Genomic DNA, 23,346 nt, shown 5'->3' with positions numbered 1-23,346 from the left:
GCAGAATATAGTATTAATGGCAGTGTGAAGGATCAGAGGAATCTTGGGGTCCAACTCCATAGGACACTCAAAGCTGCTACGTAGATTGACTCCATGGTTAAGAAGGCATACAGTGCATTGGCCTTCATCAATCGTGGGATTGAGTTTAAGAGCCGAGAAGTGATGTTGGAGTTGTATAGGACCCTGGTCAGACCACACTTGGAGTACTGTGTTCACTTCACTACAGGAAGGATGTGGAAACCATAGAAAGGGTGCAGAAGAGATTTACAAGGATGTTGCCTGGATTGGGGGAAGATACCTTATGAGAATAGGTTGAGTGAACTTGGCCTTTTCTCTTTGGAGGAAAGGAGGATGAGAGGTGACCTGATAGAGGTGTATAAGATGATGAGATGCATTGATTGTGTGGATAGTCAGAGGCTTTTTCTCCGGGCTGAAATGGCTAGCACAAGAAGACAGTTTTAAGGTCCTTGGAAGTAGGTACAGAGGAGATGTCAGGGGTAAGTTTTTTACGCTGAGAGTGGTGAGTGCATGGAATGGGCTGCTTGTGACGGTGGCGGAGGCAGATATGATGGGGTCTTTTAAAACTCTCTTAGATAGGTACATGGAGCTTAGGAAAATAGAGGGAAAATAAAGCCTAGGTAATTTCTAAGGTAGGGGCATGTTCAGCACAGCTTTGTGGGCCGAAGGGCCTGTATTGTGCTGTAGGTTTTCTATGTTTCTATGTTTTTAACGCTACCTCACTATTTTGCTCTCTTCTCGCCATACTTATCAATTTATCTTTTGTGTTTCTTATTGTCATTTTTTAATATATTGGACTGTACCGCTGCGGCAAATTGACAAATGTCATGACATATGTCAGTGACAATAGATTTTGATGCTGATTCTGCTGTTCTGTGTGAAGTGGGATCATAGAGATAATCTGAAGAGGATCTGATGGAGGCATACAAAGTTATGAGGGGCATCAGTAGATAGGGTGGATAGTGAGACACTATTCTCTGTAATAATGTTGTCAGAAAGAACACAGTTTTGAGGAGAGGGAGAGAGAGAAGGAGAAGGAGAGGGAAAGGGAGATGGAGAGGGAGAGATCTGAGGCAAGTTTTTTCACCCTGAGGTGAATGTATTCTCTGGGAAAGTAGTGGAATCAGGTACTTTCACAACTTTTAAAAAGTATCTTGATGGTCATCTGAATCACTGAGACATGGATGACCATGGATCGAGGTGCTGCTAACAAAACTATGAAAGGTATAGATTGCGTAAATGCAAGCAGGCTTTTTCCACTGAGATGGATGGGACCACAACCAGAGGTCATGGGCTAAAGGTGAAAGATGAGAAGTTTAAGGGGAAACTTCTTCACTCAGAGGGTCGTGAGGATGTGGAATGAGCTGCCAGCATGAGGGGTGCATGCAAGCTCGATTTCAACATTTAAGAGAAGTTCAGATAGGTACGTGGATGGTGGGGGTCTGGAGGGTGGTCCTGTTGTGGGTCGATGGGAGTAGACAGTTTAAATTGTTTTGGCATGGACTAGATGGGCCAAAGGGTCTGTTTCTGTGCTGTACTTCTTTATATCTCTAACTAGGAGTGGTATAATTGGGCATTTGATGGTCGGAATGTTCATTATGAGCCGAAGGGAGTTCTGTTATGTTGTAATACCCTGTGATCCCTGAGAGAAAATCCAAATAGTGAAGAAAAAAGTTTGTAATTTACTCAAAGTCTAGAGTCTGGGGCTCAGTTACATCGTGGCACACAGAGACCAAATGAACATTAACCTCAGTGTTACTGTTACACAGTGAGACCCATGACATTGCTGTTAAATTTACAGCACTGGCTGTAAGCATTTTAACTCTTAGTGAACCCCAGTGCTCTCCTGACTCTTAATTCTTGACTAGGTCTTACATCATTAAACCATCAAATGCAAGGGCTGCTGCAAGCGGTTCCGATTATTGAATCTGTTCTGTTATTTAGTCACAGCTAGTTCATATCTTCACTAACTAAAGTTCAATGGTGGAGGTATGTATCCACAGTGAATGGACAGTAACACCAAGGCTAGTCCTAACTGAGCTTGACTTGAAACATTAAATCAGTTTCTCTGCAGAAAACGCCTGATCTGCCAAATGTTCCCAAGATTTTCCATTTTGATCTCAGATGGGTTTATCCCGTTTAGAACGGCGATAATCCCTCACGATATGACATTGCTTTTTGTTTTCAATTTCTCCTGACGTGCAAGGAAACCGTTCATACCAGTGAGTCCATGTTGGCATTCAGAGCATTCCATACCCAGTCCTTTTCGCATGCCCATTAATACCACTTTGACTCTCCTAACACCCACTGAAGCTGGGAACAGTAACAGAATAAAAATAGAAAAAATAAACCATTGAGTCATAGAGAAGTACAACACAGAAACAGGCCACTCGGCCCATCTAGTCCATGCCAAAACCGTTTAAACTGTCTACTCCCATTGACCAGAACCGAAACTATAGCCCTCCATACCCCTACCATCCATGTACTTATCTAATTTTTCTTAAACATTGAAATCAAACTTGTGTGTAACACGTGCTGGCAGTTCATTCCGCACTCTCACGACCCTCTGAGTGAAGAGGTTTCCCCTCATGCTCCTCTTAAACTTTTCACCTTCCACCCTTAACTCATGAGCTCTGGCTGTAGTCCCACTCAACCTCAGTGGTAAAAAGCTGCTTGCATTTACCCTGTCTATACCCTTCATAATTTTGTATAACTCTATCAGATCTCCTCTCAATCTTCGACATTCAAAAGAATACATTCCTAACCTATTCAATCTCTCCTTTTAACTCAGATCCTCCAGACCCGGCAACATTCTTGTGAATTTTCTCCGAATGCTGGAAATCTAAAACAAGTCTGGTAAATGCTAGTGACATGTGCAGGCCTGGCCACTGTTGGTCCCATTGGAGAAACAGAGTTAACTTTCATATCGAAGAACTCTGTGTTCTGTTTCCAAAAACTCGGGATGGCAGTTTTGAGTCTGTGATTGAACACACATAGGGAGCTTGGTAAGCAGAGGTGGGAGGGAGCTGACTCCCGATCTGTACACCTTCTCCAGCATCGTATGGTTCCCACCTCCAGTCATCCAGACCTGGAGAATTAGCATGTAAACAGGTCATCCCCAATCCTGAGGGGCTGTTGGAGAAGAAGACTTAGCAGTCGCTGCACTATCATAGGGGATTGTTAAGGAGTGTTGTCAGAGCAATGCCTCCAGAAGGAATTATCCATCATTAAGGACCCTCACCACCCAGGACATGTTGCCTTCTCACTACTACCATCAGGGAGGAGGTGCAGGGGCCTGAAGACCCACACTCAACGTTTTAGGAACAGCTTCCTCCCCTCCTCTATCAGATATCTGATTGGATAATTTGCTTCTTTTTTATATTTCTTACAGTAAACTTTTAATGTACTGCACTGTACTGCAAAGCAACACATTTCACAATCTACGTCAGTGACAATAAACCTGATTTTGATAATGGTTCAGTGCTGTCGTGCAGAGGGCTGCAGTGTTGGACAGACAGTGCCAGAGAGCGTTGTAGACAGTACTGCAGAACGTTGCAGTATTGGAGTACTGCAGGTGTGTTGCACGGCTGCTGAAACAGTACAAAACCAATTCCCTGTGGACGGGCAATGCCGAAGGAACGTTGCATTGTCAGATACACCACCCTCTGTAATAAATTTCCATAATTTGGCACGTCCAGCCCATGCAGTTTAGACACTCCCCGGGTCCCCGATCTGTCTGCTTGAGAGAGATCAATAAATGAACAAGTGAATTACTTACAATAAAGTGATGTGGAGGCTGAAGGTCCCAAAGCGTCAGCTCTGTGCAGAGCTCAGAGAATGTCTGACTAATCTGTGGCCTCTCCTTTTAATACCCTCTCTCCTAATCCTGTTTATCTAACGGTGACACTGCTGCGGTTGGCAGTGCCAGCTCTTCACCTGTATTTCTCCTGTGGTCAGATGTAGAGGTTTGCTTTGGCAACCTGCCTTCTCCTTCCACCATCTGTCACTGAATAAAACACACAGACAGAAGGTGTCATTTACAAAGCTGCTATGTATCAAGAACAAGAGCTTCTCCATTTATAATCCCTCATCCTGGGAATTAATCACTAGTTCCATCTTGTAGCAAGTCAAGAAGTTCCCCTCTTCACTCTCTGGATGGTCAATTATCAGAGATGATCTAATCTGGGTTACGAAGGGTGGCACCAAGTTTAGATTTTGATCAGTGGCTACCTAACTCCACTGTGGACTGTCCAAAGCCCGGCTGCCAAAGGAGGAGAGCTGGGCAACCTCATCTCGTAAACATCCAGAGTCACAAAAACGCCAACAGAAGCTCATCCCTGGGAAAGGAAGGATCTTCTCCTGGAAGATTGTCTCTGATTTCCCCTCTGCCGGGGAAGGGGGGGTGATTTTGGGGTTTGCGAGTTCTAATTCTTTTTCCCAGGGTGGGGGGGGGGAGTTGATGTCTTTTCTTTCAACAACTTTCTGTATTTCATGACTATCGGACGAATGTCAGAGTTGTACATGCATACTGCGACAACAAAATGAAAATGAACTTTCAAGGTGAATGAGGCGAAGCCACATGGACAATCAACCTTCTATCAGCCCAGGATGGGGGACTCCCGGCAGCCTATGCCCCAGCGGGGGTGAAGGGCTTGAGAAGAAGAAGTGGCTCCCTGTACCTCGGGATCAGCCAAAAGTAATAAAGAATTGTATTAATGTAGCTTCTTCAGCATCCATTCATGAAGTGGTCACTCTTAACTCAGGATATCCAGCAGGCAGTGAGTCACCTCAACCACGTGTGGGTTCTGCTTTACAGATATCCATAAAACAATTTTGTCCAGGAGTTTAAAAATGCGCAAAAATCATTTTAGATAGTAACTACAACTCCAGATTGTTGTAATAAACGGTATCAAACGCACATAGGGCCGAAAAGGAGGAACAATTCCTCAATGTGGAGAAAGAAGGGAAGCAGGTTCTGCCATTTATAGGGACACATACTTGCAGGTATGGTCAATTTTGAATTTAATTTTATTTTGGGAGCTCATCTGTGGTGTCCATCAGTCAGGTGTTTGTAACCCGGGGATAGCCTGTATTTCTATTCCATGAGCACCAATATGGGTTAGATTTTGGCTTGGAATCCAGTATCCAACAGAGCTTTCCTTTTCATCTTTGGAATCTTTTAAGCCCACCTGAGGTCAAAAAAGATTTAGAGCAGCACTTGAAAGATGGTCCCCTTCACAGTGAGGCACTCCCTCAGTACTGTCCCTCTAACACTGTGACACTCCCTCAGTACTGTCCCTCTGACAGTGAGGCACTCCCTCAGTACTGTCCCTCTGCTGGTGTGACACTCCCTCAGTACTGTCCCTCTGATAGTGAGGCACTCCCTCAGTACTGTCCCTCTGACAGGGAGACACTCCCTCAGTACTGTCCCTCTGACAGTGTGACACTCCCTCAGTACTGTCCCTCTGATAGTGAGGCACTCCCTCAGTACTGTCCCTCTGACAGGGAGACACTCCCTCAGTACTGTCCCTCTGACAGTGTGACACTCCCTCAGTACTGTCCCTCTGACAGTGAGACACTCCCTCAGTACTGTCCCTCTGACAGTGAGGCACTCCCACAGTACTGTCCCTCTGTCGGTGTGACACTCCCTCAGTACTGTCCCTTTGACAGTGTGAAACTCCCTCAGTACTGTCCCTCTGACAGTGAGACACTCCCTCAGTACTGTCCCTCTGACAGTGAGGCACTCCCTCAGTACTGTCCCTTTGACAGTGTGAAACTCCCTCAGTACTGTCCCTCTGACAGTGAGACAGTACTGTCCCTCTGACAGTGAGACACTCCCTCAGTACTGACCCTCTGAGAGTGAGGCACTCCCTCAGTACTGTCCCTCTGACAGTGTGAAACTCCCTCAGTACTGTCCCTCTGACAGTGAGACACTCCCTCAGTACTGTCCCTCTGACAGTGAGGCACTCCCTTAGTACTGACCCTCTGACAGGGAGACACTCCCTCAGTACTGTCCCTCTGACAGTGAGACACTCCCTCAGTACTGTCCCTCTGACAGTGAGGCACTCCCTCAGTACTGTCCCTCTGACAGTGAGGCACTCCCTCAGTACTGTCCCTTTGACAGTGTGAAACTCCCTCAGTACTGTCCCTCTGACAGTGAGGCACTCCCTCAGTACTGTCCCTCTAATGGTGAGACACTCCCTCAGTACTGTCCCTCTGACAGTGAGGCACTCCCTCAGTACTGTCCCTTTGACAGTGTGAAACTCCCTCAGTACTGTCCCTCTGACAGTGAGACACTCCCTCAATACTGTCCCTCTGACAGTGAGGCACTCCCTCAGTACTGTCCCTTTGACAGTGTGAAACTCCCTCAGTACTGTCCCTCTGACAGTGAGACACTCCCTCAGTACTGTCCCTCTGACAGTGAGACACTCCCTCAGTACTGTCCCTCTGAGAGTGAGACACTCCCTCAGTACTGTCCCTCTGACAGTGAGACACTCCCTCAGTACTGTCCCTCTGACAGTGAGACACTCCCTCAGTACTGTCCCTCTGAGAGTGAGACACTCCCTCAGTACTGTCCCTCTGACAGTGAGACACTCCCTCAGTACTGTCCCTCTGACAGTGTGACACTCCCCCAGTACTGTCCATCTGACAGTGAGACACTCCCTCAGTACTGTCCCTCTGACAGTGAGACACTCCCTCAGTACTGTCCCTCTGACAGTGAGACACTCCCTCAGTACTGTCCCTCTGACAGTGAGGCACTCCCTCAGTACTGTCCCTCTGACAGTGAGGCACTCCCTCAGTACTGTCCCTTTGACAGTGTGAAACTCCCTCAGTACTGTCCCTCTGACAGTGAGGCACTCCCTCAGTACTGTCCCTCTAACGGTGAGACACTCCCTCAGTACTGTCCCTTTGACAGTGTGACACTCCCTCAGTACTGTCCCTCTGACAGTGAGGCACTCCCTCAGTACTGTCCCTCTGACAGTGAGGCACTCCCTCAGTACTGTCCCTTTGACAGTGTGAAACTCCCTCAGTACTGTCCCTCTGACAGTGAGGCACTCCCTCAGTACTGTCCCTTTGACAGTGTGAAACTCCCTCAGTACTGTCCCTCTGACAGTGAGGCACTCCCTCAGTACTGTCCCTCTAATGGTGAGACACTCCCTCAGTACTGTCCCTTTGACAGTGTGACACTCCCTCAGTACTGTCCCTCTGACAGTGAGGCACTCCCTCAGTACTGTCCCTTTGACAGTGTGAAACTCCCTCAGTACTGTCCCTCTGACAGTGAGACACTCCCTCAATACTGTCCCTCTGACAGTGAGGCACTCCCTCAGTACTGTCCCTTTGACAGTGTGAAACTCCCTCAGTACTGTCCCTCTGACAGTGAGACACTCCCTCAGTACTGTCCCTCTGACAGTGAGACACTCCCTCAGTACTGTCCCTCTGAGAGTGAGACACTCCCTCAGTACTGTCCCTCTGACAGTGAGACACTCCCTCAGTACTGTCCCTCTGACAGTGAGACACTCCCTCAGTACTGTCCCTCTGAGAGTGAGACACTCCCTCAGTACTGTCCCTCTGACAGTGAGACACTCCCTCAGTACTGTCCCTCTGACAGTGTGAAACTCCCTCAGTACTGTCCCTCTGACAGTGAGACACTCCCTCAGTACTGTCCCTCTGACAGTGAGACACTCCCTCGGTACTGTCCCTCTGACGGTGTGACACTCCCTCAGTACTGTCCCTCTGACAGTGAGACACTCCCTCAGTACTGTCCCTCTGACAGTGAGACACTCCCTCAGTACTGTCCCTCTGACGGTGTGACACTCCCTCAGTACTGTCCCTCTGACAGTGAGACACTCCCTCAGTACTGTCCCTGTGACAGTGAGGCACTCCCTCAGTACTGTCCCTCTGACAGTGAGACACTCCCTCAGTACTGTCACTCTGCCTGTGTGACACTCCCTCAGTACTGTCCTTCTGACATTGAGGTACTCCCTCAGTACCACCCCTCCAACCATCCTTGGAAAAGCAATGAGTTAACAGCCTGCTACATGTTGTATTGAGAACCTCCACCTGAGCAAGTTGTTCACAGAACACGTTGATTGCTATCTGTAGGTTTTCATTGATTCTACAGTCTTTTTCCGATCTACTGCGAATGTCTGCAAGAAAATGAACCTCGAGGTTGGATATGGGGACATGTAAGTACTTTGATGATAAATTAATTTTGAACTTTGAACTTTTAGGTGGAAGAGGTTAGCACTGGAGACTCACTGATGACAACAAGCCTGACTAGCAGGCAATGCAGTTGCTGTGTGTCAGGTGTGAATGTGACGCAGGTAGTAGGTGTGAAATTGGTGTGAAAGTGACTCACAGGCACTGGTGTGAAGTTGGCAGCCGTGCCTCCAGTCATATCCTGAGGTACTGTGATGCCATTTCTTCAAGGTGACCTTCCACCTAATTGAAGGAGATTAGGGGATGAAGTGGACGGGAGCAATTTACAGCACGAGGCCACTGAATTAGAAGGAACAATCTCAGAGGAAAACCCAGTACGGCTTAATTAAGCTTTCAGTACATTCGCTAAACCAGTCGCATACATTGTTCAAATGTGACAGAGGTTCGGATGACGTCCTTGTTAATCTCTTTACAGAGAATCTTTATGGGCTGATCACCTCTTGCTCGGGAGATTAGTGAGGTGAGGCCCAGGATGTTCTCTCGGTGATTTAGTGCTGATCTTTTCCACAGCTTGCAGGCCAAAAACCATCGCAAACATCAGGGGCCGTGCCGGTGAGACCGTTTCACTCGGATTGCACGATTCAATGTACGTCGGTAATCTGGAAGGTTCCAGAACCCACCTGATCAAAGCAGCTGACCTCGAGCACCGTCTATGGCCGCCACAGTGGCCTCCGCACCTCGAGCACCATGGTGATGCAGCCGGTAGAGATGCTGCCTCACAGGGGCCGTAGGACCATAAGATACGGGAGCAGATTTAGGCCGTTCGGCCCATTGAGTCTCCTCCGCCATTTCATCATGGCTGATCCATTTTTCCTCTCAGCGCCAATCTCCTGCTTTTCCCTCATATCCCTTCATGCCCTGACCAATCAAGAATCTGTCAATCCCTGCCTTAAATATACATAAAGACTTAACCTCCACAGCAAAGAATTCCACAGATCCACCACCCTCTGGCTAAAGAAATTCCTCGTCGTCTATGTTCTAGAAGGATGTCCCTCTATTTTGAGGCTGTGTCCGCTGTTCTTAGACTCCCCCACCAGAAGCAACGTCCTTTCCACATCCACTCTATCAAGGCCTTTCACCATTCGATAAGTTTCAGTGATGTCACCCCTCATTTTTTCCAATTCCAGTGAATAGAGGCCCAGAGCCATCAAAAGCTCTTCAAGCAATTTAACCCTGGAATCGTTTTCATGAACCTTCTTTGAAACCTCTTCAGTTTCAGCACATCCTTTTTAAGATAAGGGGCCCAAAACGGCTCAAAATACTCCAAGTGAGGCCTCACCAGTGCTTTCTAAAGTCTCAACATTACATCCTTGCTTTTAGATCCTAGTCCTCTGGAAATAAATGCTAACATCAATTTGCCTTCCTCACCACAGACTCAAGCTGCAAATTAACCTTTAGGGAATCCTGCACAAGGGCTCCAAAATTTGTTTGTGCCTCAGAGTTTTGTATTTTCTCTCCATTTAGAAAATAGTCAGCACTTTCAGTTAACACTTCCTGATACTGTGTTCCACCTGCTATTTCTTTGCCCATTCTCCTAATCTAAATCCTTCTGTAGCCTCCCTATTTCCTCAAAGCTGCCTGCTCCTCCTGTCTTGGTGTCCTTGGTAGACTTTGCAAAGAAGCCATCAATTCCATTATCCAAATCATTGGCACGAATCGGTCCCAACACATTCCCGTGTTGAACACCATGAGCCAGTCAGAAAAAGCTCCCTATATACCCAGTCTTTGCCTCCGGCTTTATCCATGCTAGAATCTTTCCTGGAACACCATGGGCTCGTAGCTTGTTAGACAGCCTCATGTGTGGCACCTTGTCTGAAAATCCAAGTACACAACAACGACCAATTCTCCAGAGGCCCTGATTCAATCCTGACCTCTGGTGTTGCCTGTGTGGAGACTTTAATTTCTCCTCATCCGCAGTAGGATGCGATGCCTCAAAAAGGCGGTATCCATCACTGACACGAGGAAATCTGCGGATGCTGGAAATTCAAGCAACACACACAAAATGCTGGTAGAACACAGCAGGCCGGGCAGCATCTATAGGGAGAAGCACTGTCGATGTTTCGGGCCGAGACCCTGCGTCAGGACTAACCGAAAGAAAAGATAGTAAGAGATTTGGAAGTAGGAGGGGGAGGGGAAAATGCAAAATGATAGGAGAAGACCAGAGAGGGTGGGGTGAAGCTGAGAGCCGGAAAGGTGATTGGCGAAAGGGATACAGAGCTGGAGAAGGGATCATGGGATGGGAGGCCTAGGGAGAAAGAAAGTGGGAGGGGAGCACCAGAGGGAGAACAGGCAGAGAGAGAGAGAGAGAGAGAGAGAGAGAGAGAGAATAAAAAGTCCATCACCGAGGGCCTCTATGCCTTATTCTTATTCCTACCTCCTCCAGGAATGAGATACAGAAGCCTGCAGGTATACGACAATTAGGATCATAACCCACGAACTCTACCTCACTAATTTTTTAATTTTTATTTTTGCACCTCTTATGTAATTTAACTATTTAATGTATCTGTGCTTCACATAATTCACAGTTTCTTTTCTCTGTTATTGTACTGCCGCTTGACAATAAATTTCACAACATACGCTGGAGTGAGTTTCCTTGAGGGCTCCAGTTTCCTCCCCATCCCTGAGACTGGTGCAGGACGGCGGGTTAATTGGTCAACGTGCTATGTTGCTAGTGTGTAGGTGAGTGGTGGAATCCAGGTGGTGGTGGAGAGGAGGTCAATGGAAATGTGTGGAGACTGGGACTAGCACAGGTGAGCTTCTTGTTCAGCATGGAGATGGGCCAAAGGGCCTGTTACTATCCCATATGAATCCAATGCAACAAGACTAATGTAGGATTGACGTAAGTGGGCGGTTTGTAGTGACGATGGACTTGTGGACCGAAAGGCCTAGCTTCTGTGCTGTATCTCTCCATGATATTGGAACCAGAATCAGATTTATTATCACAGACAGATGGTCTTTGTTGTTTTGTGGCAGCGGTACAGTGCAAACATAAAAAATGAAAAGAATTAGAAAAGAATATATATGTATATATATATATATATACAGAGAGAGAGAGAGGAAGAATAGAGAGAGACAGAGAGAGAGAGAAAGGGAGAGAGAGAGAGAGAGAGGCAGAGACAGAGATAGAGAGACAGAGAGAGAGAGAGAGACAGACAGGCAGAGACAGAGAGAGAGAGAGAGAGAGCGAGAGGGAGAGAGAGAGACAGGCAGAGACAGAGAGAGAGAGAGAGAGACAGACAGGCAGAGACAGAGAGATAGATAGAGAGAGAGAGGGAGAGGGAGAAAGAAAGACAGAGGGAGAGAGGGAGAGAGAGACAGAAAGAGATAGATAGACAGACAGAGAGAGAGAGGGAGAAAGAGAGAGAGAGACAGAGACAGACAGAGAGACAGAAACAGAGAGGGGGAGAGAGACAGACAGAGAAAGAGAGAGCGAGGAGACAGAAACAGAGAGAGAGAGAGAGAGAGAGAGAGTGAGAAGATACTGAGGTACTTTTGATGGATTCGTGGACTTCTCAGAAATCTGATGACATGGGGTATGAATTGTACCTAAAAAACTAAGTGTGGGTCTTCAGGTTCCTGTAACTCCTCCCTGATGAAAAGAGGGAATGTCCTGGATGGTGAGGGCCCTTAATGGTGGGTCTCTCCACTGGGTGCAATTAGTTCAGTCACAAGGTTCCAGCAACGGATGGCTGCCATTGCTTTGCTCTTTGCAGTGCATTATGGTTAGGATTCAGCTCCTGCACCTGAAGCACGGGATCAAGGTTCAAAATAAACTTCTTATCAAGGTACCATATACTATGCTGAAGTTCATTTTCTTGCAGGCATTCACAGTAAAATCAATACATACAATAGAATTTATGAAAAACTATAAATTACAAAGAGTGACAAACATCCAATGTGCAAAAGAGGACAAATTGTGCAAATAATAGATAAGAAGTAATAAATAATACCAGAAGAGTTACAGAGTCCTTGAAAGCAAGACTACACAGGGGTTCTCGACCTTTTTAATGCCATGGACCCCCACCATTAACCGAGGGGTCCGTGGAACCTCCCCCCCCCCACCAGACTGCAGGTTGTGGAGTCAGTTCAGCACGAGGTGAGCAAGAACAAACCTCTGGCACTGCAGACTCCCTCCAAACTGTACAAGGTGAGCCTGGATTGAATACTCAAAACTGTGAGGACACGGATGTCTACTGAGTCAGTAAGGAGTTACTTCCAATGAAGCTGCTTCCCTCTGATGTTCCCACAGGGGAATTAGAAAGTGTGCCCAGAGGGAACGGCCCACATCAGCCCACAGACGGGATTTGAGGAAATTTCAGGAAGTTTACACTATAGAGTAGCAGCAACGACAGAGACTCAGAGACGCAGGCTCAGGCAGAAACACATGTTGGTAGAGAGAGAGCCAGGTAGGGAGTCAGAAAGTATTAAACAGAAGCACAGAGAGAGAAAGAGAGAGAGAAATGGTGACACTAACAATTGCAGCAATGTAGGGAGAAGCATTCTCCTTTAAGTCCTTATTTTCCCTCATAGGCAAGTTTGCCTTATGTTGTATGTTTCCGTCTTGATCCGATCCCTTACACAGACATTTCCTCTGAGTGTGTGAGTGTGAGTGTGTGTGGGAAGTGCAATGTTTCAATAGACAATAGGTGCAGGAGTAGGCCATTCGGCCCTTTAAGCCAGCGCTGTCATTCAATGTGATCATGGCTGATCATCCACAATCAGTACCCCGTTCCTGCCTTCTCCCCATATCCCTTGACTCCGCTATCTTTAAGAGCTCTATCTAACTCTTTCTTGAAAATATCCAGAGAATTGGCCTCCACTGCCTTCTGAGGCAGAGCATTCCATAGATCCACAACTCTCTGGCTGAAAAAAGTTTTTCCTGAACTCCGTTCTAAATGGCCTACCCCTTATTCCTTAAGCTGTGGCCTCTGGTTCTGGACTCCCCTAACATCAGGAACATGTTTCCTGCCTCTAGTGTGTCCTGTCTCAAGATAGTAAGAGACTGGGGTAATGTCTTACTATCTTTTCTTTCAGTTAGTCCTGACGAAGGGTCTCGGCCTGAAACATCAACTGTACTTATTCCTATAGATGCCGCCTGGTCTGCTGCTGGCTGGACAGGCCGAATGGCCTACTCCTGTGTCTACTGTCTATTGTTCCACCAGCATTTTGTGTGCTCTGCCACCACAGCCAAGGCAATGAATTTCACAAATTCAACTAAATAAATTCCTCATTGGATTCCATGCCACTGGAAGATGCTTTATATGTAAAATCAAAAGGGGGAACAAACACAACCCAACGAATTTCCTTTCCAGAGAAGGCCAGGCTGCAGTTCCCGGTATGGCCGCAGGTGGCAGGGTGGAGCCGCTCTGCGTTTCCCGGTGTTGTCTGGCTGCAGTTCCTCGTGTGGCCGCAGGTGGCGGGGCGGAGCCGCTCTGCGTTTCCCGGTGTTGCCTGGCTGCAGTTCCTCGTGTGGCCGCAGGTGGCGGGGCGGAGCCGCTCTGCGTTTCCCGGTGTTGCCTGGCTGCAGTTCCTCGTGTGGCCGCAGGTGGCGGGGCGGAGCCGGCCTCCGTTTCCCGGAGTTGCCTGGCTGCAGTTCCTCGTGTGGCCGCAGGTGGCGGGGCGGAGCCGGCCTCCGTTTCCCGGTGTCGCCTGGCTGCAGTTCCTCGTGTGGCCGCGGGTGGTGTCGTGGAGCCGGGCTGTAGTCCCCAGCGCGGCCACAGACGGCGCCGTCGTCCGTTCCTTGTCGAGCTGCCGCCATTTTGTGACCGTGTCTCCGCTGTGGCCCCGGATCCGGCTTCTCTCGTACGGTGAGTCCCGCCACCGTCTCGCGTACCCACGCCTCGGCTGGCACGGTGCGCCGGGTGTCCTCCCGTGATACCTCCGGGGCGCTTTGCTGCTGGACTAGCGGCCTGGGCGGCGCAGATTGCGCTGGGCTGCATCGGGACTGGAAAGGCCGAGGCTGTGCGGCCTGGACCCGCTCCTGCATTCGGGGGGGGGGGGGGCGGTGTTGGTGGTGAGCAGAGAAAGGCCGAGGCCTGGTCTCCAGGTCCGGGCACTGTTTGTGATCCCTGCTGGACTCTGATCCAGAGGACGATTCGACCTGGGTGCTAGCGTGGGGAATGGTGCCCTCAGCTTTTTTTTTGGGGGGGGGGTGCACCGTTACCATGGGCAACGGCAGCGAGGGGACCCCGGTACTAGCTCACCGATGCCTCTGTGCTGCAAATGCAACACGGCAGTGTACAGAGAAGGTTCAGACTGCAACGCGATGTGAGAATACTCTGGGCTGCATCTCCAGCTACTACTTCTGTGCCAGGGCTTTCGGGGACCATTTATTTTATCCATAACTAAGGAAGAGGAACGGGGGTGTTTGTAAGAAGTGCACAGGCTCCATCCTGAGGGTCTTTGTGCACTTCACTGCACGCACGCTGATTGTTTCCGTGTGAAGTGGCTCTGGTGAGAGGGATGTTAGGCTTTGGAGAGATCACAATGAACTTCGAGTGAAGTGGTTCACTTCTAGCAGGGCAGCTCCTGTTGTATAGCTGGGAGCCCAAACATGTCAAAGTGAGGTCTTTGTTTGGGACCAGAGCAACATTCCGAGTAAGTTACGAACTACACAAGAGTAATTTGTAAGCAGAGGCAATAGGCGACGTGGAAGAAAGAGCAGTCTGCATTCCGATTGTTCTCCCAGTATGTTTTGGAACGAGAACATGAGCATAATAACATTCAGTAAAATGCACACACGTATTTACAAACAGCCCTACTGCACAAGCAGGATCTAGTAACAACAATAGACCAAGCACTGTACTTTTTTCTGTATGCTGATCAGTGTTGCTTCTGTGGCTATCGTCGAGTAAGGAAGTTCACACTCGAATACCCTCCCCCCCCATCCCCCGCTTGTGGGCAAATGCTATTGTTGGCAGCTCAGTAGTAACACTTTCCTCTTGTTTTGAAATAATGTTTTGTTTGGGGTTTTGACAGATTTCTACCCACAAAAGTTGGTTCTGTGCTGTTCATCCATCAGATGTAATGGACTGAGCCCACAAAAAAAGGTGGAGTGATTAGGTGAATGTTAAGTGTGATAGCATATTGATTTTTTTGTACTGTGGTAGAAAACATGAATGGTGACTTCTGTGTGAGTGCAGTCAGAAACAATGCACATTTAAATGGCCAGTAGGAACCACAGTGCAGAGGATGTAGCAGAGTCTTTAATGTCCAGTAACAGTTGACGTGATCCTCTTAGCCACCAGTCCCTTATTGTTTTTCAATCTACCTCATATTAGGACCAGCTTACTCTGTTGTCAAGGTATTCTTCAGAATAGACTTAAGATTTTGTCCTTCAGGGGCATTCAAGGATTCATTCAGTATCAGAGAATGTATACAGTATACAACCTGAAATTCATATTCTTCACAGACATCCACGAAACAAGCCCTATAGACTGAATGATAGAAATATTGAAGCCCCTCCCCCTTTGCACAAGCAGAGCAAAAGCTGCCTCAGTTACATTTATTAAGGCAGTTCAGACACGTACCGGTTGGCAGGTTAGTTGGTCATTGTAAGTTCTGTGATTAGGCTAGGGTTAAATCGAAGGATTGCTGGCCAGTGTGGCTCAAGGGGCCAGGAGTACCTGTTCCGTGCTGTATCTCAATAAATAAATACAATTTTCAGTGTCCATTATATGCTTCATTTCGGGGGATTTCACTGTTTTTAAATGTTCGATAAAATTAATTAATTTTGGTAACCAAGTCAAGCTGTATATCTGCAATAGTATGTCACATCACATGGACCGGTGCTGGCACCTTTGTTCTTATACACACATTGACAACATATGTAAATGAGTAGTAAGTTTACTGACGACACAGGAATTATTGATATTGATGAAGGTAATCTTGGGTTGCAGAATGATATAAATCAGCTGGTAAATTGAACAGATCACTGACAGGTTGATTTTACTCCTGATAAGTGCAAAGCAATGCATCGTAAAGGTGTTTGAATAACGAATAGCGGGGCCCTGGGGATTATTGTGGGGAAGGGGAACCTTGGTGGACAAATCCATACATCCCTGAAGGTAGAAACATAGATAAGGTGGTGAAGCAGATAAATTGCTCTTATTAGAATATAAGAGTATGGTGATCATGGTTTATAAGTTGCTGGTTTGGCCACAGCTTATGAATTGTGTGCATTTGGGCACACCATAGGAAAGAAATGATGAGTGTGTGGAGATTTTCCAGTGTGTTGTCTGGGTTGGAATGTTTCAGCTATGAGGAGAAGCTGTGTGAACCTGCTTTGTTTTTCTTGGAGCAGAGGAAAGATTGGATAGAGGTACAGATGGATCGTCTAGTTTTAGATCTTTCCATGACGGAGATATCTAAAGCCAGGGAGTCCAGATTCAAACTGATGGCTAAGATGTTCAGGGAGATCTGATGAAAAAGTTTTTTTTCACCCAGAGGATGGTTAAAATCTGGAACACGTTGTCCAAGAACATGGTAGGGGGAAGGTATTCTGACAATATCTAAGGTGTCAGGATGAGTGTGTGAATTTTGAGTATGTAGAAGGCAATGGACCAAGTGCTGGTAAATGGGACCAGTGTAAATGAATACTTGTATGATGGTTGACGTGAACCCAGTGGGCAATGGACCTATTTTAGCATTGTATACTGTCTGACTCTATTCAGTACCTGTGAATGCTCTGTGTTGATGCTTTTTCCAACTTGTCTTGTTAAATGTGCATCTTGCACTATTTCCAGGCTTGGCAATATTCCTGTAATATCAAAATCAGGTTTATTATCACCAGCATATGACGTGAAATTTGTTAACTTAGCAACAGTAGTTTAATGCAATACATAATCTAGAAAGGAAAAATAATAATAAATATACAAATAAATCAATCACTGTTACATATATTGAATAGATTTTTAAAAGAAGTTCAAAAAACAGAAATGCTATATATTAAACAAAGTGAGGTAGTGTCCAAGGGTTCAATGTCCATTTAGGAATCGGATGGCAGAGGGGAAGAAGCTGTTCCTGAATCGCTGAGTGTGTGTTCTTCAGGCTCCTGTACCTCCTACCTGATGGTAACAGTGAGAAAAGGGCATGCCCTGGGTGCTGGTGGTCCTTAATAGCGGACGCTGCCTGTCTGAGACACCGCTCCCTAAAGATGTCTGGGTACTTTGTAGGCTAGTACCCAAGATGGAGCTGACTGGATTTACAACCTTTCAGCTTCTTTTGGTCCTGTGCAGTAGCCCCTCCATACCAGACAGTGATGCAGCCTGTCAGAATGCTCTCCATGGTACAACTATAGAAGTTTTTTACTGTACTTGTTGACATGCCAAATCTCTTCAAACTCCTAATGAAGTATAGATAGATGCTGTCTTGCCTTCTTTATAACTATATCGATACGTTGGGACCGGGTTAGATCCTCAGAGATTTGACACCCAGGAACTTGAAACTGCTCACTCACTCCACTTCTGATCCCTCTGTGAGGATTGGTATCTGTTCTTTCATCTTACCCTTCCTGAAGTCCACAATCAGCTCTTTCGTCTTACTGACATTGAGTGCCAGGTTGTTGCTGTAGCACCACTGCACTAGTTGGCATATCTCACTCCTGTACGCCCTCTCATCACCACCTGAGATTCTACCAACAATGGTTGTACCATCAGCAAATTTATAGATGGTACTTGAGCTTTGCCTAGCCGCACAGTCGTGCTCTATAGAGAGTAGAGCACTCGTTGGCTAAGCACACACCCCTGAGGTGTGCCAGTGTTGATCATTAGTGTGGAGGATATGTTATCACCAATCCACACAGTTTGTGGTCTTCCAGTTAAGAAGTCGAGGATCCAATTGCAGATGGAGGTACAGAGGCCCAGGTTCTGCAACTTCTCAATCAGGACTGTGGGAATGATGATATTAAATGGTGAGCTATAGTCGATGAACAGCATCCTGACATAGGTGTTTGTGTTGTCTAGGTGGTCCAAAGCTGGATGGAGAGCCATTGAGATTGCGTCTACTGATGGCCTATTGTGGCAATAGGCAAATTGCAATGGGTCCAGGTCCTTGCTGAGGCAGGAGTTCAGTCTGGTCATGACCAACATCTCAAAAGCATTTTATCACTGACAATGTGAGTGCTACCGGGCGATAGTCATTAAGGCAGCCTATTTTTCTTAGGCACTGGTATAATTGTTGCCTTTTTGAAGCAAGTGGGAACTTCTGCCCATAGCAGTGAGAGGTTGAAAATGTACTTGAATATATTCCCACTATTTTGGTTGGCTCAAGTTTTCAGAGCCTTACCAGGTACTCCATCGGGACCTTCTGCCTTGTGAGGGTTCACTTTCTTTAAAGATAGCCTATCATTGGCCTCTGTGATGGAGATCACAAGGTCATCCAGTGCAGCAGGGCTCTTGGTAGCAGTAGTTGTGTTTTCCCTTTCAAAGCGGGCAAAGAAAGCATTGAGTTCATCTGGTAGTGAAGCATCGCTGCCATTCATGCTATTGGATTTCACTTTATAGGAAGTAATGTCTTGCAGTCCCTGCCACAGTTGCCATGGATCCAATGTCATCTCCAACCTCATTCGAAATTGTTCCTTTCCCTTGAAATAACCTTCTGCAAATCATACCTGGTTTTCTGGTAAAGGGCTTTTATTCTTTTGTCATAGAACATAAATACGACACACAGGATTGTTATGTATCTTAACAGCTTTCTTTTAATCATTTGTCATACTCACAGAATCATTTTCAAAAATCCCTGGCAAGTACTTGTAAAACTTAAGATAAGACAGAAAATACTGGCGGAATTCAGCAGGTCAGGCAGCATCTAAAGGGGGAAGACACCAGAGTAAATGGTGGGGGGGTGGGGAAGTTGGATAGCGGGAAGGTGATAGGTGAAGCCAGGTGGGTGGGAAAGAGAAAGGTCTGGAAAGAAGGAAACTAATAGTAGAGGAAAGAGAAAGGAAAGGAAAGGGGGGACCCGGGGGAGGTGATAGGCAGGTGAGAGGTAAAAGGTCAGAGTGGAGAATAGAAGAAGAGGGGAGGAGGAAGGAAATTTTTTTTACCAGAAGGAGAAATCGATATTCATGCCACCAGGTTGAAGGCTACCAACCTTGTAAAACTTGTTGCAGGGGGCTTCTTTGGGAAATAATTGCAAAGTATCCAGTTCCTTAATTCACTGTGGTTTCTGCTCAGCTAAATTCACGAGTGGCCTGCTCTTCCTGAGGCTTCCTTGTCCTTTTAGTTGTGGTAGTGTACAATTCTCTAAGTTGAGACTGAATTTAAAAAAAGCTCATACACACTCAGTTGTTATTCTGGAAACCTGGCAGTTGGTTTTGTTAGTGACCGCAGAAATGAGACTGATCAGCCTTTCCCATCAGCATTATTTCAGTAAAGTCCTCATTTTCGATTGTGTATTATTTGTCTCTTTTGCTTTTTGTCCCTTTTTTGTCTTGTGATTGTGTTCTGAAGTTTATTGCTACCATCAGGCGACTGATCAGCCCATTCCATAGACAAATGGGATTGGTTGGTATACTGTGAGTTATAAAAAAACATATGTGGCACTCTGAAAGAAAAAATGTGGGTATTTATCAGCACAGATAAATAAATAAACCTCTTTTCCAAATGCCTTTCTGAGATCAGGAAGCCCACTTTAATAAACTGAAGCTTGTTCTTTACACTCAGTGATGGGAGCTGTGATTTGATTGGAACTTTGTTTACTTACAAACCGAGTTAAATCTGGTTCACTAGAGCTGCAGAAACGTAGATGAATGATGTTCCTTCCTGCTTTATTATGGTTAAAATAAAAAACTTTTGGCTCAACCAATATTCATCAGAAAGATCCTAGACCAAATCCTAGTTTTGTACTCTGTTAATCCATAAAAAAGAAATTCTGGTTGTCTGGGTAGCATAAGTATCAATTTCTTAGTAAAAAAATATTTTTCCCTCTCCCTCCCCTCTTCTACTTACCCACTCTGGCCTCTTACCTCTTCTTACCTCCCTATTACTCTCCTCCTCCTTCCCTTTCTCCTATCTCCTCTTCTATCAGATACCTTCCTCTCCATCCCTTTATCTTTCCAACACACCTGGTTTCACCTATCACATTCCAGCTATCCTCCCTCCCCTCCCCCTACTATAAACATAACTTTCCAACTTATATACTCAGTGCCCTTATTTATGAAGGTCTGCATGCCAGAACCCTGTCTACCTGTGACAGTACTTCAGAGAACCATATACTTGTACCCCAAGTTTCCTCTACACTATCCAGGGTCCTGCTGTTCAGTGTGAAAGTCCTACCTAGATTTGATTTTCCAAAATGCAACATCTCACATTTATCTGAATTGAGCTCCATTTGCTATTCCTCAGCTGATGAAGATCCCCCTGTGGGTTTTGATAACCTTTGTCATTGTCTATGATTCCACTATTTTCGCCTAATCTGTAAACATTCATTGTGCCTTATACAGTGTTATTCAGATTGTAGATGAATTTCTATAGTTGATATAGAAAAATTTTCGATTTATTTCATTGACCTATGATTCAGAGGTGAAGCATATTAACAGGCCCTTGCAGCCCAATGAGCCCATAGCCAGTTATGTGACCAATTAACCTACGAATCTGTATGTCTTTGGACTGTGGGAGAAAACTGGATCACCTGGAGGAAACCTACACAGGTCATGGGGAGAATGTACAAACTCCTGGCGGGAATTGAACCCAGGTCACTGGCACTATAAAGTGTTATGCTAACCTCTGCTGCCAGTAAAGACTTCCAGTTCATGTTTAGTGAATACTTATGAAAGAGAAGGAACACATATACACCCGATGGCTGTGGTGGGATTTGAACCCAGGTGTCCATGGGGCCTGGAGCCTTCATCCAGAGCCTTAGACCACTTGGCCACACTACTGCATGGCATTCATGCTTTGAGTAAGAGACAACAGGTTCTCTGTCTGTCTGGCAAGGGAGAGGGAGGTGTCCCCCATTTTCACAGTGATCGGGAGACATAACAACAACCCACTGGTTTATGATGTTAAAAGTCTATTTCATCACTTTTTTTTGAGCTCTGTGTCCAAAGCTCACAAAGACCTCGGGTCTTTGGGCCCACAGCGAAAGATTTTCCGGCCTCCCCGATGACACGAGTCTCCTGCCGTGACACTGACCCTCGATCCACCCGACTCCAGAGCCCCGAGATCTCAGGCTTCTGAACACAATCGAGATACTCAGGCCTAACCCTTGGCATGTTGAATAGTGGCTAGTCGTGGAACCCCAAGAATGGGTCCCATTCCCGCAAAGAACTGAAGCCTGTGTGTAACTGCAAGTTAGGGTCTTCAAAAGAGGCCTGAAAGGGAAAAATAAGGATACTAAAGGTGGATCTAGACCTGTTTCTGAAGATGCAAGCAAAGGAGTCGCCGTTAGGTGCCATTAATCCTCCTAAGCTCCACCTTCATTAAAAATCAAGTGAGAAACTGTATTGTCTTCATTCCGGAACCAAGATTGCCCTAACTTTCCTCAACTAATGTATCGTAAATAGAAACTTTCATACTTGCACATTCAGAAGTTGCCCTAAGTCATTGTTGAATCCTTCATCAAAACATATAGAGAGTGGTTCGTGAACATTTGGAAGGCAACTGTTGTCTAAAGTCTACTTCTGCCGCACGGCATTGTCCCCTGACAAGCAGGTCCATGTTGAGACCTTCGAAATTGTAGATTGCTTCCCATTTCTTGCGAGCCGCCTTTCAGCAAAGAGAGACTTCTGTGGCAAAATTGACCATCACTTCCCTGCAGCAGCACAGCCTTTGGCCAGCTGAAGAAAAGGGTATTTTGAAGACCAACTGAGCACCAAGCTTGTAGTCTACCGAGCAGCAGTGATCTCTGCCTTTTCTATGCTTCAGAGACAGGGGAACTTAAAATATGAAGAAAGATCACCAGTGATGTCTCTGCAAAATCTTCCAGTCATTGGTATGTATAGTTGAGATAGTGTTAATATTCTCTTCCAGGTGGACAATCCACATAGAGCAAACACTGCATCACATAGACACTTGACCTCCAAAACAAGTGCTCTATTGAGGAGATCTCCAGGACAGAGAGGATATTTTAAGAGCATCCCCTGTGTCTCCTTGGAAAACTGTAGTATCTTCACTGATTCTTGAGGGATGCCTGACCATCCACTTGAGATGGAATTGGAGTTTGTGGGAAGGTACTATGCGTTTCAGCTCTGTACAGTGGGTTTGCTGAGAGGCCAAGCATGATTTATAGGCGGGTACAGCATCCCAAACATTCATTTCTCCTGACTACTTTCGTAGTTTTATTTGCAAAGGACTCTTCGGGCACACAGAAGTTCAAAGTAAATTTATTTTCCAAGTACATATGTGTCACTGTACACTACCCTGAGATTCATTTTCTTATGGGAATAGTCAATAGATCCAATAACCATAATAGGCTTCATGCAAGACTGTACCCAACAAGGTGAACAACTAGTGTGGAAATGATAACAAATTGTGCAATGCAAAAAATAAATAATCATAATAAACAATAAATATATATTGAGAACGTGAGATGAAGTCCTTGAAAGTGAACCCATATGCGAATGTGGGGATACATAGTAACCAGTTTTCTGCCCTGTTGCTGTCATTCACCTTTTGCATTTTTGTGACATGTATAGTGTAAAAACTGTCAAAAGGCTTCATAAAGCTATATTCTTAAGCTAAGAGGGAATATTGGGAACAACACAAAAGAAGTTGGAGAAACTTGGCAGGAATATGGAGGGAAATGGACAGTCAATCTGGGCTGAGACCCTTATAGACTGATGATGGGTCCAGATGAAGGGTCTCTTCCAGAATATGTAGCCTCTTGTTGTCTCCAGAAATGTAAAGAGGTGTTTGTGGTAAAGTCACCAACCTTCTGTTCACAATCTGGATTATTACAGATTATAGTATAGCTGAGAAAAAGGTTCTTCATCCCATTATGCGTCATGGAAGTGTAGAGCGATGCTGCTGTTGCTCAGGGTTTCAGAGTTCAATACTGACGTCATCTATAAGGGGTTTGTACCTCTTCCCCACAGAATGCGTGGGTTTCCTCTCGCAGTCCAAAGGCGTACTGCTTAGTAAGGTTAATTGGTCATTGTAAGTTGTCCTG

The 23,346-nt window shown here is 46.1% G+C and overlaps 2 protein-coding genes across 5 annotated transcripts in view; one reads left to right on the top strand and one right to left on the bottom strand.

The window, feature by feature from the left end:
* LOC132382985 (retinal cone rhodopsin-sensitive cGMP 3',5'-cyclic phosphodiesterase subunit gamma-like) overlaps window positions 1-19,808 on the bottom strand; it is a 32,971-nt gene extending 13,163 nt beyond the window's left edge. Inside the window, exons 1-3 of the mRNA XM_059953637.1 lie at window positions 19,330-19,808; window positions 16,914-16,996; window positions 3,955-4,024 (exon numbers count right to left, since the gene is read on the bottom strand). Of these exons, the coding sequence (XP_059809620.1) occupies window positions 3,955-4,018 (64 nt within the window). The 5' untranslated portion in view covers window positions 4,019-4,024; window positions 16,914-16,996; window positions 19,330-19,808. The remainder of the gene's footprint in view (window positions 1-3,954; window positions 4,025-16,913; window positions 16,997-19,329) is intronic.
* LOC132382983 (CCR4-NOT transcription complex subunit 3-like) overlaps window positions 13,951-23,346 on the top strand; it is a 147,777-nt gene continuing 138,381 nt past the window's right edge. For 2 of the 4 annotated variants that reach the window (XM_059953633.1, XM_059953632.1), the window contains exon 1: window positions 13,952-14,045. The gene's annotated coding sequence lies outside the window, so the exon portion shown is untranslated. Of the gene's footprint in view, window positions 14,046-18,207; window positions 18,353-23,346 lie in introns of those variants that run through there. The other 2 variants (XM_059953634.1, XM_059953630.1) reach the window with 2 other exon arrangements.

Source organism: Hypanus sabinus, chromosome 29 (assembly GCF_030144855.1).
Source record: "Hypanus sabinus isolate sHypSab1 chromosome 29, sHypSab1.hap1, whole genome shotgun sequence".
Taxonomy (NCBI): Eukaryota; Metazoa; Chordata; class Chondrichthyes; order Myliobatiformes; family Dasyatidae; genus Hypanus; species Hypanus sabinus.
Note: the sequence above shows the minus strand (reverse complement) of the source record. Positions and strands in the feature narration are given on the sequence as shown.